This window comes from Protopterus annectens, chromosome 3.part0 (genome assembly GCF_019279795.1).
Source record: "Protopterus annectens isolate FY-2018-M chromosome 3.part0, PAN1.0, whole genome shotgun sequence".
Taxonomy (NCBI): domain Eukaryota; kingdom Metazoa; phylum Chordata; order Ceratodontiformes; family Protopteridae; genus Protopterus; species Protopterus annectens.
The window spans coordinates 1,629,706,852-1,629,725,131 of NC_056731.1; the positions used below are offsets into that span (position 1 = coordinate 1,629,706,852).

Below are 18,280 nucleotides of genomic sequence, written 5' to 3' on the forward strand. Positions count from 1 at the left end.
TTGCCAGGCTAGAAGGGCATTAATGCCCATGCTTGAAATAGTCATATGTATGTATGTAAGTATGTATGTATCTGTTGATAGATAGCAAAGGTTTCTGTTTTACCTGATTGCCTGCTGACAGGTAAGGTGATATAGTGGTTGTCCTTGGCAACAATGAACATCATAAATTTTATGACAGCAAACAAGAATATCCCAGTAGATTCTAGTAGACCCAGAAGTAAAATAGTGTTAAACACAAAAGCCCAATGTGGAAGATAGCTGGAATAAATGGCAGAACCACAGTAAAATAAAATCTTCTAACTTAAACAAAGATGAGCACTTTCGCAATGGTAACTATTGCTTCATCAGACAATCCATTCACTGACTAACAACACTTAAATACTTGACTCAGATTCAAATTAGCCAATCCTATTACTGACAAATTAATTACCATGATTACATATAACACTTGAATATAACATTTAAACAACACTAATACAATATATATAAAAAAATATATATAAAAAATACATTAATAATACATGAATGATTGTGTGTGTGTGTGTGTGTGTATGTGTATATATATATATATATATATATATATATATATATATATATATATATATATGTAAATTTTATTCTATACTATGTTATAACCAATGTTTATAATCTGGATTTTAGGTGGTTTCAGAGGAACACTGTCATTTAGACCCAATCCTCTGTGTGCTCCTAGCCTCAAGATCCATTGTACTTCTGCATTTTCCGTTGTATTTACAATGTCTCCCATCCTGATGTTTGCATTCTGGACATGTAAAACCTGAAATAAAAATACATGTTCTTCCCCCTTGGCCAAGGTACGCTTAGCCAAGGCACTATACTCCTGCCCCTTCCTAGTGCAGTACAGGTAGTCCCTAATCCATTCCCTAAGGTGGCGATTGGTCTTACCTACATAGAAGTGAAAACATATTTTACATTGGGCTATATATACCACATTACTGGTGTTACAATCTGCTGAGTTTCTAAGTTCCCCAGAGATGCCCTGTCCCTGGGTGTTTAAAAAATCTAGACTCATCTATGCACAGTTTCCACACTTATGCGTACCTTTCACTACATTCTCTCCCATCCTATTTATCCTTGGATAAGCATAGCTGTTGTTTTACATTTTTCTTATTCTTAAATACAAAATGTGGTTGTCATCCACTAGCAACATGTGCCAGTTCTGGTGAATAATGTTTTTAAACTTACTTATATCCATTCTGTATGGTAAAACCACAGGGGTATAAGGCAGTGCTTTATTCTTATTCGGTACATCCTGTATATTCCTTCAGCAAAATCTTTATAATTGCTACAGATGGTATGTTCCGGAGGATGGAAATTGCACACTAGAAGGCAGACAGGTATAATATAAATTAAACAATATCCTTAACTAGTTGTTATAAACCCACTCTTCTGTGCAGTACTTGTGCCTACATTACTAATTAATACCTCTGCATCACAGTAAGTGGTTATTGTTATTTTGTAATTTGTTATTCCACAATATGGTCTGATGAGATTGCCATATTAAAGTTATTTTACTGCATGACATCTAGGCTTATCTGTCTGCATTACATGCCATAGTAAAGAGACCAAACTTGCTTTTTTCATCTCTCTGGTGGTTTACAACAGCAATATTCTGAATTAATGTTTTCACTGAGTTTTGATAAATCTTATAGCTTCAGGTAACTATAATGTAGTCTCTAGATGAGGTATCAAATGGCCTATCATTCAGCATTTTACTCAGAATTTGTGACTAGCAGAGGTATAGAAGCAAGCAGTACTAGGGAAGTAATCAAGTGGATGCATTGATGTGATAGATTTGTATCTCAGTGTATCGTTCACCTCTGAAACAAACTTCCACTACGTGTCAGCTAGAGTAACACCTTTGACACCTTCAAGGTTTGTTTGTTTGTGTCTTTCGGCTTTTCCCAGTTAGGGATCGCCACAGTGGAACTCCGGTCCGCTAATGATTGGCAGTAGATTTTTACGTACTGGCTTGCCGGGCCTAATGCACAACCTTCAATGAAGAAACGCCCAATCACGCATGTCGCCACACAGAAGACGCTCTAACTGAGAATCGAATGGGCAACATCTAACTGTGAGGCGACAACGCTACCGCAGCACCACTACCGCAGTTGTAAACCTAGATAATTGAATGAACAGCCCAAAATTCTCCCCTGGTCTGTCTTGTTTGGTCCTGCATGAGGTTGAAAGGTACATTTAAATAGCATTATCTTGGATAGGCCTGTAATGGTCTGCAGAATGATAGCCTAGTACTTACCTGCAAACCGATGGGCCTATGCCTAGCCCTATATACATATCTTTATAACAAAAAATTACTTGACAGTGCTTCCAGGATGTCTTTACCTAATTTCAAGTTCCTAAATAGGCTGTTAATTACTTATTTCTATAAGTGGAAAAAGTGCTAAGTTTAGTTTGTTGTCCTAAGAGGATAAATCCTTAGATATAGCTATCACCCATTACATACACATACATGTGCACTCATGGGCACACACACACAACACACACACATGCACACACACACACACACACACACACACACACACACACACACACACACACACACACACACACACACACAAGAATCACATACACACACACATTCTGATTGTTTGAGTGTCTGAGCCAAACACAGTGATTGCCCCTATACTGTGGGAGATGCCATGACAAATACCAAAAGGAATTAATGTAAGATTTCACAGCACACCACTGTGGTATGCAGAGAGACTGTATAATAAGGTATGAGCAGGAACACAGGAACAGCTATTAAAATCATGTTATCTTTATATGTGGTACAATAGTTCAGACTAAAAGGAATAAAAGGTATGTTGTAATATGGAAAAAAATGTAATTTGGGTAGAATTGTTCAGTACTGTTGCAATTAGGCCTTTTAAACATAATATGCTTCTTAACTTTTTCATCTCTGACAAACAGCAACAGATTTAAAGTTGGCATCTCCTGTTGCACTGAAGAAAAGTGACTTAACGTACTTCAAAACCATGTTGGACCTAGATTCACAGCCAGTGCTCTTCATCCCAGATGTCCATTTTGGAAACCTGCAAAGAACTGGGCAGGTAAGCTAAATACATTAGTCAATGTTAATAAGAGTAAATTGTACACAGGTATATGACCACCTATCTGTATTCGATAAATAATTCTTTTTTTTTCAGGTATGGATTGAAATAGTAATACTGTGTGCTACTGATTTAGTATCAGGAATGGTCATAAGTACCTAATGTTTTGTTTTGATAAAAATTGTTTTCTTATAGGTTGTACCAAGCATGATATTTCTGACTAGGTTTGCTACAGTTCGCTATAGTATCATCATGTTCACCCCTTTCAGTTCCTAATATATCACCTATTGAGTGTTGCAAGAGTGAGTGAGTGTGTGTGTGTGTGTGTGTGTGTGTGTGTGTGTGTGTGTGTGTGTGTGTGTGTGTGTGTGTGTTACATTATATACAACAGCTAATCTAATAAAATATTTTTTTTCCAATTTGACTGTAATCTCAAGAAACTTTAAGAGTGGGGAAGCCACAGATGAATTATGAGAAGCCAAAAACAATTTACAATTTAAACAAGTTATAGCTAAGCCATTAACCTTAAAAAGTTTCCCGTGCCCTCTGTTTTTTTAGACCCATAAGTATAAAGTCATTGGCTATCTGTGGAAAGTTTGAGACTCATTTATGCTAGTTTGAAAATTAATATTATTTAAGTGCAACACTTGAGTGCAGTGAAAGTCACTCCTGCATATTTAAAACACTTTTTTCTAGGTCATTAAACTATGAAATAGAAATTAAAAAAAATGTTTAATAATACGCAATGGTTGATCACATTTTTTCTTACTATGTCATTAGAAAGAGACTTCTTCAAAATAAATTAATATAAATTTGATGGGATTTATATAATCATCTTCTTAAAACATGCGACTAACAGATTAACCAATTACACCAAAAGAATAAAAGCAAGTTAAAACATGCAAAATTTCATTCTCAAATTGTTTACAAATGTTATATATATATATATATATATATATATATATATATATATATATATATATATATATAAAATTTATATTAAATTAGTTATAACATTTAACAAGTACATTTTAATTTTAAAACACATTTTATGCTTGTGTTTTCTTTAGTACAGTAGGTCTACAAAGTCTATCATTGTAGTTGAAAATATTGATGGGAAATGAAAAATTGTATATAATTGGGGGGACTTAGTTTATTTTTAATAGGCAACACAAGTTTAAGTATATTTTGTAAAGAAAACAGATTTTTGAATATACATCTAGAAAACCCAAGGGTATGTTTCAATGTGTATTCCCTTCATACTGTAGATTTGTAAATGAAAGACCACATGGTGAGAATTATAATTATGCCAAAATGTTATAACTGCTACAGTCAGTGTGCAGTGCATATTGCAGTCTGTTGGACAAGTGTTTTATACTGGAAAAAACGCTAGCAAACAAAATTCACATATTTATGAACACGTGTATGCTATTAGGGTGAATAATTACAAAACTGCTTTATTTGATCATACTTTAACATATGCTTCATTTAAAAAGTTTGTATTTAGGTGGTAGACAGTATTTTAGCAAAGTCTTAGAGCTGATGGCTTTGAGTAATCATTGGTATTAGAAAACAAAGAATTAATTTGATAGTTGAATTTGAATTCTTGTTACCACCAAGATATAAAAGAAAACATAAATATACAATGCTTCTTAAAACTGAAATCTACGATATACATTTTGCAGCCATTTTTTATTTTATTGGCAACTTACATTTATTCTTTTGGTTTAATTGATTATTCTGTTAGTTTTCATGTTTCTTAAGGCTGATTATTTAAATCCTATCAAAACAATGTTAATTTGCCCTAAAGAAATCTCTTTATAATAATAAGGTGAGATTAAAGCAACCTTTGTGTACTAATAAATTCAGGCTCTGCTGGTTCTGTCATCATACATAATGCAATTGTTTTTTATTCTTAGTTTGATATTGTTCATACTTTAACATATGCTTTATTTAAAAAAGTTTTACTAGCACAACATTTGGAAATTTTGTGCCTTAGTGTTTTGCAGGGTGCAAGCCCTCCTGCTCCCCCATGTGAAGCACTGCACCCCGCTGCTACTTAGGTATATTAACTTTTAGACTACTTGGCCATAGAGAAGTGGGAATACTCCAAGATACAGCAATTTCAAATTTACTATATATTTTCCCACAATCACACCTACATTTTTGTAATTCCCAGGGTATGATCAAGTTACAATTTCTTGACCATGCAGTGGAAACTCAAAAATCATCTTAGTGATTACAGGAGGTGAATTTAATAAATTAGCTACTTAATTGGTCAGTCAATGTGTGTTTCATTTATTCATTTATATAGTAAGAAAAGTATGGAATGAAAAATCACAAATTTAAAACATTTACAAAATACAGTCATCAGAGTTGTATATGTGAATGAAATTCTGCTAATTTTGAAAATATTTTTGTGCTACACAACTTTTGCTATCTGTATTTGCCTGCTAACATTTTTTTCATTTGTTTTGCTCTAAATTGTTTAAAAAATACAAACGTATTTCTTTCCTTTGCCAATTAAAAGAAGTTAAGTATTATAGGTAAGAGCAGCACTCATTTGTAGATATTATCGTGCTGAGTATTTGTCATATTTTGTTCTAGCAGTAGTCCCTAATTATTATTATATTATTATTGCTGTCACTTTTAGTTACTTTTAAATAAATTGCAAATAACATTAGATAATATTTACCTGTTAGATATGCAAATTGCTTTTTTTCTTTTTTTGCGAAACAATTAAGTAGTATGTAAATGAAAAATCACAGTTTACAAGTAAGACACATAAGTTAATGCAAAACAACTTACATGCTTTTTATCTTTCATTTTAAATGTATTTTTTAGGTGTTTGTTAAGAAATAAAAGACAAATGTTTACAGTTAGCAGTCATGACATCTAAACTTATGGCACAGCACAGACTTAGATCTGGACATTCAGTGATCTTTTTATCTGTATAGACTTTATTATATAACATGAACTGCCTATGGAATGCATACATTAATACTTGATGCCTTGGTGGAGAAATGAGTAGTGTACTCTACTGATAAGCTTTCCTTCAGTCCCCACTGCAAAATAGACCCTGAGTAGTCCACTCTACCACATAAATTGCTTTAGTGTTCCTGTACACCAGCTGTGCATCTGTTATTGATTGCTGACACCCTGTCCCACTTCCCATTCATTTAATGTAACTGTTCATTTTCAAAGGACACCTCCTTTCAAGCTTCTGTATTGAAAAAGTAAAGTTTCTTGTCCAGGGCCAGTAACCACTCTTACCCCTTGCAAAAACACTACTAGTCTCATACAATACTTCTCTGACATACCACACATGAGTGTGATGTGCCAAAGTGATTCATTAATGTACCACTAATGTACCTCTTTAGCACAGTCTGCACATGGCACAGGATTGCTATTTTATTGCATGTTTGATGTAATCTGACACCAGCAAAAATACTGGGATGACTTACAGGAGGGTGGGGCAGAAGCATGGTACCCTCCTTCCTCTCCAGTATCCACCAACCTTAATTTTATAATATTATGTTCTGTTAGAGTCCTGCTTCTGTGTCTGACTGACTCTCTGTTCTTTTGTATCACAGAGAAGCAAAAACAATCTTCAGGTTCTCCCCTTCTCATGATTCTTGCTCAGTTTCTGCACCCAAGTCCCCTAGTATAGTCTTAACTATAGGTCTTTCCCTGCCAATTGTCACACTAATTTCTTTTATTATTGTAACTACTAGTGTCTTTTTACTAGATTCAGAATCTTATTTATCTAACCCTTTCACTCAGAGCGATATCCTGTCAGTTTTGTGTCCTTCAGTTCTGCACCCTTTTCCCTGATGGTGCTATATGTCTCTTGTAATATGTCTGACTGAAACTCCCCCATAAATTCCATATCTATTTAAAGTTGGGAAAGACTCAGACAGTTATGACATCATGTGTTAAGTTATGCATTACAGCACTGGGTGTAATTTATTTATTTATTTATTCATTTATTTATTTATCTTTCTTTACTGGGAAAGTTCAACTGGGTAATACCTATTTTCAGCAGAGCTCGGGAAGAAAAGCTCCATTTGCTTACATTGTATTATACTAAGTTCCAGTTAAATGGGTCTACATCACTTCATCTAAGTTTACTTACCTTGAACAGCTATTCATCAAATTGACATCATTGAATGGCCATTGATCGAATGTTCACATCAGCGAACATTTTTCCCAGGGAAGGAAGTCACTTGGCCAACATACAGAAATTTCTCCTTTTCACCACTGTAGTGCAATCTTGGACTTGGTATATATAAGTAGGGGGGTGTGAGGTTGCATTGCCCCACGTTGAGGGATGTGTGGGGCATAGCCCACCCACTTTAGTGGGTTTGACTTACAGTGTCATGTGTGTAGGTAGGTATGCTGGCCAAGTGATTTCTTACCATGAGAAAAACGTTCACTGAAGAGCCAATCAATTATGTCAGTTCGATGAATAGCCGTTCAAGGTAAGTAAGCTTTGATTAAGTGATATAGACCTGTAAGTGTGTTTATTTACAAGTAAAATGAGATGTTCAGCTTCTTTCAAACAAAACAAGGGGAATGACAAAAACAAAATAAGTTTTTGAGAAATAGTTTTTGCATAATCTAAAACAAAACATTTCTTACAAAATATCCTGTATTTTCATCCAGTCACATAGGTTAACATGCACCAGTCCTCATCCCTTTTGGCTTCAGGAAGATCCTTTTTAATTCTTTCTACGATACTGCTGAACTTTTATTGTTAATCCCTGAAGACTTTTAACTTAGCATGTGTAGCAGCCCTGATATAGCTGATTCCTATTAGTTACCATTGAAAATGGAGAAAAAAAGCTTCATTCTCTTCTGCACTCATCAATATGTTTTTTGAGCAGTCATTATGGCACTGTATATGTTTTAATGAGTGTTTGTGTGTATGTGTGTGTGTGTGTGTGTGTGTGTGTGTGTGTGTGTGTGTGTGTGTGTATGTATGTGTGTGTGTATGTGCCTCTTTCTATATATATATATATATATATATATATAGTGTGTGTGAGTGTGTTTGTGTGAGTGTGTGTATATATGGTGTGTGTGTATAGATAGAGATAGATATATATATATATATATATATATATATATATATATATATATATATGGTTTACCTTCAGTTAGTCGACTAACACATACATTGACATCCTGAAGGTAAATCATTGTATATCAAAAAACGAAGCTTAAACTATCTACTGCACATGCTCTTAAGAAGAACTTTAAAACATTGTTTTTTGCAGGGGGGTCCTCTGCATGCCACACCTCTGCTAATTATATGTACTGACTCCAAGACTGCACAATCCCTTGGGAAAAGGAATATTCCCCTACATAGGGATTGTTGATCCCACACATTTGTCAACTATCTGTACAATCAACCAAATGGGGAAGATTAAACAGATGTCGACCAAACCAACGGAACCCATACACATATATATATATATATGTATATATATATATATATATATATATATATATATATATATATATATATATATATATATATATATATATATATATATATATATATATATATATATATATATATATATATATATATATATATATATATATATATATATATATATATATATATATATATATATAATATATACAAACAGGCACACATACATACCATTTTGCTAAAACTGCCTGGATGAAGCAGATAGTGTGACTTAAGGTGTTCACATTATGCATCACTACAACCTATATCTGCAGATTATAGTTTACATTAATTCCTTTTATAAGGGTTCTGGCACCCCTCAGCTTCCACCACAGTTTAAATTGCAACAGTATGCATATTGGTCTGGCAAGTGTTTTTTGCCCCTTTCAACTAAACATTTAACAGTGGAAAACGCAGTTAAGTACAATTTGTATGTTTTCTTTCAAATGTTACAGTTCACAGAAAAGGGAAATATAATGCAGCTTAATTTGCTTATATCTTTTAAACAATTATTTATACATTTTTTAAATTGATATAGCTGTAATGCAAGTAGTCCTCTTTAATGCATTTCATTCTGAAAGCATGGTAATATTTTCTAATTTATTACAGTATTCTTTATAACTTACTGTAAAAATTCAAAACATAAAATCATACATATATCAAACATGGTACTAGATCAAACTCAAAATTTTACAAGGTAAATGTAAAAACTTTGTGCAATCATATCTCTTTTAAAAAAAGCATGTTTTGCTTTTTGATAAAATAAGCTTTTTCCCTTCTACCTTTTGAACACAATTTTTTTGTATACTTGAATGTAAAGTGTTTCAAAATGTATATTAGATATAGCTCTGGTAGATACATTTTATTACAGATAGTATTTACTGTAATAAATCTGTACAATCAACCAAATGGGGAAGATTAAACAGATGTCGACCAAACCAACGGAACCCATACATATATATATATATATATATATATATATATATATTTTACAAGGTGTCTGTGGTAAACTATATTACTAATCCCAAAACCATTACTGCTGTTTACCATAATGTATTTCATCCTAACTTTTGCTACTTAGAATCCAAATATCCTAGTCACACCGACCTGATTGCCCATATTTAGTTTTTTTGGTAGCACCACTACCACATTTACCTTACCTTAATCTGGAAGGGGACACTTCATAAATGATGCATCTGATACACATGAATATTATGACCTTAGAGGTTACCAATGTTTTCATCTTATCAGTAACACCTACAGTAAGTATACACTGACTGCGCACAATCTATATTCAAGAACATCCCTATCACATTTTTTGTGCTTTGTAGTCACTCAAAAAGATTACACTAAGTGTGCACATAGTCTCCACTTTGTGTTAATCTTTATGAATCCCCCCAATAGTTAAAGCTGCAAAAAAATGAGTAGGAAAACTTAAATTAGGAGGGAAAAGATGTGAGCTAGCACTCTTCAAGAAAAATCTTGATGATTGAATGGGAGATAGGAAATTCACCCCGGGGATCACTTCTGTGGCTCTGCTCAACAGTGGCACAGGAAAATAATTTTCTTGGGTGGCGAAAGCTAGGCTATCTTTTGGCTAGGCTTATATAGGCCCTAGAGCCAATAGCCTAGTACCTACTTATGAACCTATGAACCTATGCTTGCGTTGTCTGTACAATTAGTGTAGGTGTTAATGAATCCTAGGGGTAGTTTTCCAATGACATCCATTACAAGATGTATGAATATTCTTTTTGTATGACAATTGCAGATCATCCTACTTAGTGAAGCAAATGATTTCATACCTTAAGATATTATGCATGCATAAATCATTTTCTGCACAGCAATATTATGTTATGCTATTCTCCTTTCATTTATTACTACTGAAGTCATAATTTCATAAACACTGAAAAAATTAAAAACTCAGCAATTATGTAGCAAAAAATTGTTTGAGGGATATTTTGGTTCAGTTTGCAAAGACTGATTTTTCAATTTACCTTTCATCACAAATTACATACCGAAAATGGTAAGCAAAAAAAAAATGTATATATATATATATGTGTATATATATATATATATATATATATATATATATATATATATATATATATATATATATCTTTTCTGCAGGTGGAAAACACCCCACTGCATCCTCCAATATAAGGGAAAAGTCCCCCACCCCCTTAAAGCATATATACCAACTCCAGAGCAGTGAAGAAAAGGGAAAAACACAAAAAGCACATTGTGGGCTTACACAATGCAATGCATTGGAGCAAAACTCACCAAGATATTAAATTCTTCAACTTCATCTGGTCAACCAATTGTATGTACCAAACACATAGGTAAACCTTGTAGTTCTTTGCTCTAATGCACAAGCATTCATAACCACTTACACCACATTCATTCCTAACTCTGTACAAGTGGTTCCTGCATGTATTGTTCATTAACTGTGTATAGAGTCTGGAGCAAGAATAGGTAATCTTTTTTAATCCAAACACTACTGTAAATATGTGTGTGTGTGTGTGTGTGTGTGTGTGTGTGTGTGTGTGTGTGTGTGTGTGTGTGTGTGTGTGTGTGTGTGTGTGTGTGTGTGTATAAGTGTGTGTGTATAAGTGTGTGTGTGTGTGTGTGTGTGTGTGTGTGTGTGTATAAGTGTGTGTGTGTGTGTGTGTGTGTGTGTGTGTGTGTGTGTGTGTGTGTGTGTGTGTATCTCTCTGTGTGTGTGTGTGTGTGTGTGTGTGTGTGTGTGAGCATGCTGCATAACGGACAGTGATACGTGTGGTACTACACTATCGCCACAATGCAGTTAATGTGTGACCTAGGCAGCCCTTATGCAGGAAACATCAACTACAGAAAACTTGTGTCCTTCCAGTTTCCAGGCTGAATGACTCACTGTTTAGGAGTTTGATAAGGCATGGATTTTGAAGTTAAGTGACTTAGATGTCAGTGGCATGTTCAGTCTTTCTATATCCCAAGGGGTCTGAAGCTGTAGATTTAAGGCCTTGTAGCAAGTGACTGGTATTGTTGCCCTTCATTGCCTCAGGAAGACCAGCTAGCCTAATGTGCAGTCAGCATATTAATTCCTTCTGATTAGCCGTTTAAAATGATTTCTTAAAGCATTGAAAGTACCATGGCTGACTATACATGTATAGTTCAGAGTAGAACTCATCTTAATCACTAGCAAACATTCATAGCATGCATTACAAAAGGTTACTTATAGTACATATAACTGTGACAGAGCAAGATTAATTCTCTAAAAGATCTACTGATAAATATGAACAAGTCTTTTTATAAACAGTGCAAAAGAATTGTGATATATAGCAAACAATTCTAAAAATTAAGAAACGTCACATATATTTATACTATGGTGCACATTTTTACACTGTTTCTTGTTTTGCAGGTCTACTACAATGCAGATGACATAGAAAGGGAAGGGTAAGCATTTTAAATATCTTTAAAACAAAGGGATGGAGATGGCAATGCACGCTACTCTGTATTGCCCTGAAATGCTTTTTTTTCAGCAGTGTGATTGCAGAATGAAAATATTTATGTGTTTTTTTTCTGAGGAGCTTTGTGATTTACAATTTCTTTATCTCAGTATGGTTGACTGACAGTGGTGAAAGAAAAATAAATGTTATACATGATAATTGTGATCAACCCAAGTACTGAAACATGGGGTCAGCTAAATAGTTGTTCAGTACAACTGCAACCCTTTTTTAATCCAAGCTCAAACACAATGAACCTGACACCAGTACTGGCCTTGTGGTGAATTCACATGTATACATGAAAGTAAGCTGTACTGAATCAAAAATGCAGGATGTGTAAAACTTCCCTGATTGCATTTATGTTCCTTGCACAATATTTTCAAAATACAGCATTTGAAAACAAAAAGTGCAGTCTGGAACAGCCACAAGAATGATGGCATAATGTTCACAGCTCTAAAAAAACTGTGTATTTTTATACACAGGACATACAGGATGCATCTTCATAGAATCACTCCATTACAAAGAGGTGAACTCTTCAAAAAGTGCCACTGTGGGATGCAATTATTTAAGAAGACTTTTTTTGCTAACTCCTTTATATAATACTTAAACAGCTGTTCAGATGATGGTCATGGTGGATTTACCTGATGTTCATCGTGCATACAGCTGCAGTCATTACAGATGGGTTATCCTGCCATCAGGCGGGTCCTCGGTCGGCCGAATTCCAAAGTCTAGGTCCAGCGTCAGTTGTCGTCGCTTCTTCCCTGACGTCAGTGCGGCAGGGGTATAAAAGAGGCAGCCGACGCCATTTTCTTCAGTCTTTCTTGCCGCGCGGTGCCCGAAGCAGAAGTAGTTCGCAAGTGCCGGTTGGCCAGCTCCTGAGATTTACAAAAGTATTTCAGCCGAAGTCTTCTTTAAAGCTAATTACCCCGTTGGGGAAACTTTTCTTGCCTCAGACCGATGTCAGACAAAGTTAATAATTGCATTTCATGTGGGAAGCAAATACCGCATAAGGATTTCCACTCTTTCTGTATACCTTGCTTAGGCCCAGACCACAACGTCTCGGCCTGCCGTTTTTATGCTAGATTCAACAAGCGCACTATTAAGCGCCGGGCGGAGTTCGCCCTTCATTATTTTGGCAAAAAATGTAATTGTATCATGTCGTTGGATACTCCGACTCCAGTTTTGAGCAAAAAACGCAAAGATAAGGACCGACATCCGAGGTCCGCACCGACTACTGAGACCACACTTAGGCCTACTACCGGTTCTCCAGTTCTACGCAGCCCCTGAGTACCGATGAAACTACATTACCGGTGACTTCAGTACCCGAGGTCGCAGGCTCCTCTGTCCCCATTCCTACTGCAAATACCGACGCCACTCTTGGCAGGGAAACTCAGAATTTAGACAGGCCTGCCATTTCTAAAGGCATCTTCAGGCCTTCCTCCTTCTCTATTAAATCTTTCACTAAATCTAAAGCAGCCATGAAAACCAAAAAACAGGGTCCTCAGACCTCCTCTCAAGGCCCCATGCCTAAAAAGCAGATGCTTAAAATGGCTGAAGATTTGATTACTCTTATCAGGGGTTCTCAACCCCCCCACTGACAAAAGACCCAGATTAGAGGAAGACTACCCTTCCTCAGATCAAGCTTCTATTACCTCAGAACACTCTGAGGACCAGAATTATGCCTATTCCCCTTTCGAAGACTCTGATGCTGAGGAGTCTATTACCTCGGTCTCCCCCCCTGAGGACTACTCTTTTGGGGAAACCCTGCATACATTGAGGGAACACTTTCACTGGGAAGGCCAAGATTACTCAGATTCCAAGAAAAGGCTCAGGGAATTTCTACTGCTCCCCCAGCATAGGCCCCTGGCTATCCCTCCTGTTTTAGATATTTTGGATGATGTGTACACAGAAGCCAGCCTTAATCCAGATTCTTTACCTCCAGCTCCTGTTAAACCAGACAGGTACTACCGGGTTCCTGATTCTCACCAGTTCCTATATGAAAGCCATACTGCTGACCCAGAAACTATTTCACAGGGTCCCAAGGGAATTAAGGCCTCCACTGCTAAAAACCCATTACCTTCAGAGAGAGATTCCACAGCTTTAGAAAGGTGGGGGAAAAAGGTGTATACCTCGGCCACTTTAACCATGAGGGCATTAAACTGTCAATTCCATATGTTAAAGTATCAACAGTTTTTGTTATCTCAGTTGAAAAACAAAATGACACAACCAGAACAACCAGATTTGAAAGAGTTGCAGGATTTGTTGCATGGTGCAGAGCAAGTGGGTAAACATACCTTGCAGTGTGGTTTTGATGCTTTAGAGGCCTCATGTAGAGCTGCTGTTATGGGGTCTCTTATACGTAGACATGCTTGGCTCAAAGAGCAAACCTTGCCAGATCATGTCAAAGCAAAATTATTAGATGCACCACTTCAAAAAGATGTATTGTTTGGTGTTAAAGCTGAGGAGGTACTAAAGAAAATGGAGGAAAAAGCGAAATCAATGCAAACAGTGAAAGATTTCCTGCAGGTACAACCTCCACGTTTCAGCAAAAACTGGCCTTCAAAAAATTGGTCCTTTCCAGCCACAGACAGACCTCAAAGGGGCAGATACAGACACCCAAGGGGTAGAGGGCAACCTCAAGGATCTTGCAGAGCAAGACAGTGGCAAGCACCAACCCCAAGAGGTGGAGAAGATAGATCACAGTCATTTAGAAAACGGACGCAATGACTTCCCCCTATACCTGCCAAGCAAAGCTTTAATGGCAGCACCTTTGGGCGGAAAACTGGCATTATTCTCAAAAAAATTGGCATATTGTTACAAAAGACAAATGGATTCTGGACATTATAGACAGACGCTACAGGTTCCACTTTCACACCCTTCCAAAAATGAGAGGCATGCCAAACCTGCCACAAACTCAAAGGGCAGAGGCTCAAAGACAAATTTCCGCTCTCATGGACATGAAAGCGATTCAAGAGGTACCTGCAAAAGAACAAGGTCGAGGTTTTTATTCCAGACTATTCCTGGTACCAAGGAAAGACAAAGATTGGAGACCTATCTTAGACCTATCCATCCTAAACACATATCTACAGGTGCCATAATTCAAGATGCTCACATTACAGCAGCTTCTTCCCATGCTGGGCAAGGAGTCTTGGCTGGTAACATTGGACCTCAAGGAGGCATACCTGCATGTCCCTATCAGACAAGATTGCAGAAGATACCTCAGATTTCTTGCAGGTTCAACCCATTACCAATTCTCTGCATTGCCCTTTGGCTTATCTACTGCACCCAGAGTGTTTACGAAATGCCTGGCATCAGTAATCGCCTTCTGCAGACTACAAGGAATACAAATCTACCCATATCTGGACGACTGCCTGATCCAAGTGGACAGCAAGGACATACTTTTGCAGCATCTGGCGTTTGTAATAAAACTGTTAAACTTCCTGGGATACACAATCAACAAAAAGAAATCAAAACTAATACCCTCTCAACAAATAATTTTCCTGGGTGCCAGCTTGAATACAACCACCCAGATGGCCTACCTCACGCCAGACAAACAAGGGCAACTGTCTCAATACTTCAGCAAAATGGCAATTTTCACCAGGCTAACTGCAAGGAAAGTCCTGCAGGCTCTGGGATTCATGGCATCTTGCATCCTACTAATCCCATGTGCAAAGCTGCATATGAGGAAACTTCAATGGTACCTAAAAAACTTATGGTCTCAACATAGCCACAGCTTGGAAACAATTATACCACTCATTCCATGCCTTCAAAAGGAATTTTTGTGGTGGGCTCAAGCATGCCAAAGAAACACAGGTCTCCCTTTCTGTGTACCTCAAGCAATTCAAATCATCACAACAGATGCCTCAGACTATGCCTGTGGAGCACACATGACAGATCAGTGCATTCAGGGAAAATGGCCCCAAAAAGAGAAGCATCTACACATCAACCAAAAGGAGATGCTAGCCGTGCAAAATGCTCTTATGACCTTCAAAGACCTACTGCATCCAGGCCAGCTATTGATAAGGACAGACAACACCACAGTGATGTGGTGCATAAACAAACGGGGGAACTCATTCATACCCCCTGTGCAGGCAAGCCATGACCCTATGGAACACAGCACTGGAATTGCAAATTCAACTACAGGCACAATTCCTGCCAGGGAAGGAAAACACACTGGCAGACAACCTAAGCAGAAATATGACAGATCCACACGAATGGAAGTTGCATCCTCAAGTTTTCACAAAGATAACTCAGGCATGGGGACAGCCAGACATAGATCTATTTGCTACCCACAGAAATTACCAGTTGAAAAAATTTTGTTCAAGGACCTATCATCCACAGGCCTGGAAACTGGACGCACTCTCTTTCAATTGGACAACATTGACAGTTTATGCCTTCCCGCCTCTTCCTCTACTGACCAAAGTTCTATTAAAAGCCAGAGCAGAGAGGCCGCAAATGATTCTCATTGCTTCAGACTGGCCAAGACAACACTGGTATCTGCTCCTGAAGAGCCTGACAGATTCCCCACCATGGATCCTACCTCTAGTCCCTCTTCTGTTGTCCCAGCACAACTACAAAACCCTTCACAGCCAGCTCAAAACCCTAAATCTAGCTGCATGGAGAATTCCTTAATTTCCCAACAGACTCTCCTCTCCAAGGAGTTGCAGGATGTCATCTTGGAGGCCAGAAGACCTTCTACTAGAAAAGCCTACTCTGCCAAATGGAAACAATTTTGTGCCTGGAATCAAGAAAAGGGCCAGAATCCTTGGGTAATAAATATACCTCAAATTTTACAGTACCTAGCTGAGATGTTAAATAGTGGACTTTCCTTCTCCTCCATCAAGATCCACGCTTCAGCCATTTCTGCACAATACAACACAGATCCTCCTTTATTCTCACATCCTCTCTTAAGGCAGTTCCTCAAAGGGGCAAAAAATATAAAACCCCCAAGGAAACCACCAGTCCCTGCTTGGGACCTCAACTTCGTATTGGAAAAGCTGACCCTTCCCCCCTTTGAGCCAGCTTCTTCAACAGAACTACAATACTTGTCATGGAAAACAGCCTTTCTTCTGGCTATCACCTCAGCACACAGGGTTTCGGAGCTACAGGCACTTATGGCTGTGCAACCATTCATCATTTTCCATCAGGACAGAGTTTCCTTATGAACCAACCCTACCTTTATGCCAAAGGTAGTATCCAGTGTACCTTTGAATCAGACTATCCACCTACCTACCTTTTATCCAAATCCACAAAACAAAGGGGAAAGACTACTACATTCCTTGGACATTCACAGACAACTTTGTTATTATTTGGACAGGACAAAGCCATTCAGGAAATCCGAGCAACTCTTTGTGTCCTATGCTACAGGTGCTCAAGGAAAGGCTATTTCCAAACAGACAACTTCAAAATGGATAGCCCACTGCATACGCTTTTGTTACTCATTTCATGGAAAAACTGTGCCTGCATGCATCAGATCCCACTCCACCAGGGCCACAGCTACCTCTGCAGCTTTCCTCAGGGGGGTCCCTACCAAGGACATTTTGGAAGCAGCCACTTGGAGTTCAGTGCACACTTTCTCCAAGCACTATCACCTACCACTATACTCTAAATCTAGAGCGGGTTTTGCCACAGCAGTCTTGCAGGGCATCCTCGCTCCTCCTAGTTCCACTTAGTGCCTACCACCCTTACTTAGCTTTGGGATTCATCCCATCTGTAATGACTGCAGCTGTATGCACGATGAACATAGTACAGTTTTGTACCTACCATAAATGTAGATGTTCGAGTGCTCATACAGCTGCAGTCCAGGTTAACCCCCTCCGTCCCCTCTTAGGACAGGCCTTATGACAAGCACCTTATCATACAACCTATTTGGGGTATTCTTTTATGGTGTATTTGCTTGCAACTACTGTTTTTTGATTTTTCTACATTTCATGTTTGCATAACATTATGTTTTGCCTTCCTTCTGGGGGCACCTGACTTCTGGGGCAAGAAAAATTGAAGAAAATGGCGTTGGCTGCCTCTTTTCTACCCCTGCCACACTGACGTCAGGGAAGAAGCGACGACAACCGACGCCGGACCTAGACTTTGGAATTCGGCTGACCGAGGACCCACCTGATGGCAGGATAACCCATCTGTAATGACTGCAGCTGTATGAGCACTCGAACATCTACATTTATGGTAGGTACAAAACTGTACTTTCTCTGTGGAATTTA

The 18,280-nt window shown here is 37.5% G+C and overlaps 1 protein-coding gene across 1 annotated transcript in view; it reads left to right on the forward strand.

Moving 5' to 3' along the window:
• Window positions 1-18,280, forward strand: part of GRHL2 (grainyhead like transcription factor 2) — a 759,972-nt gene that overhangs the window by 716,667 nt on the left and 25,025 nt on the right. Inside the window, exons 11-12 of the mRNA XM_044065661.1 lie at window positions 2,971-3,110; window positions 11,984-12,018. Coding sequence (XP_043921596.1) covers window positions 2,971-3,110; window positions 11,984-12,018 — 175 coding nt within the window. The remainder of the gene's footprint in view (window positions 1-2,970; window positions 3,111-11,983; window positions 12,019-18,280) is intronic.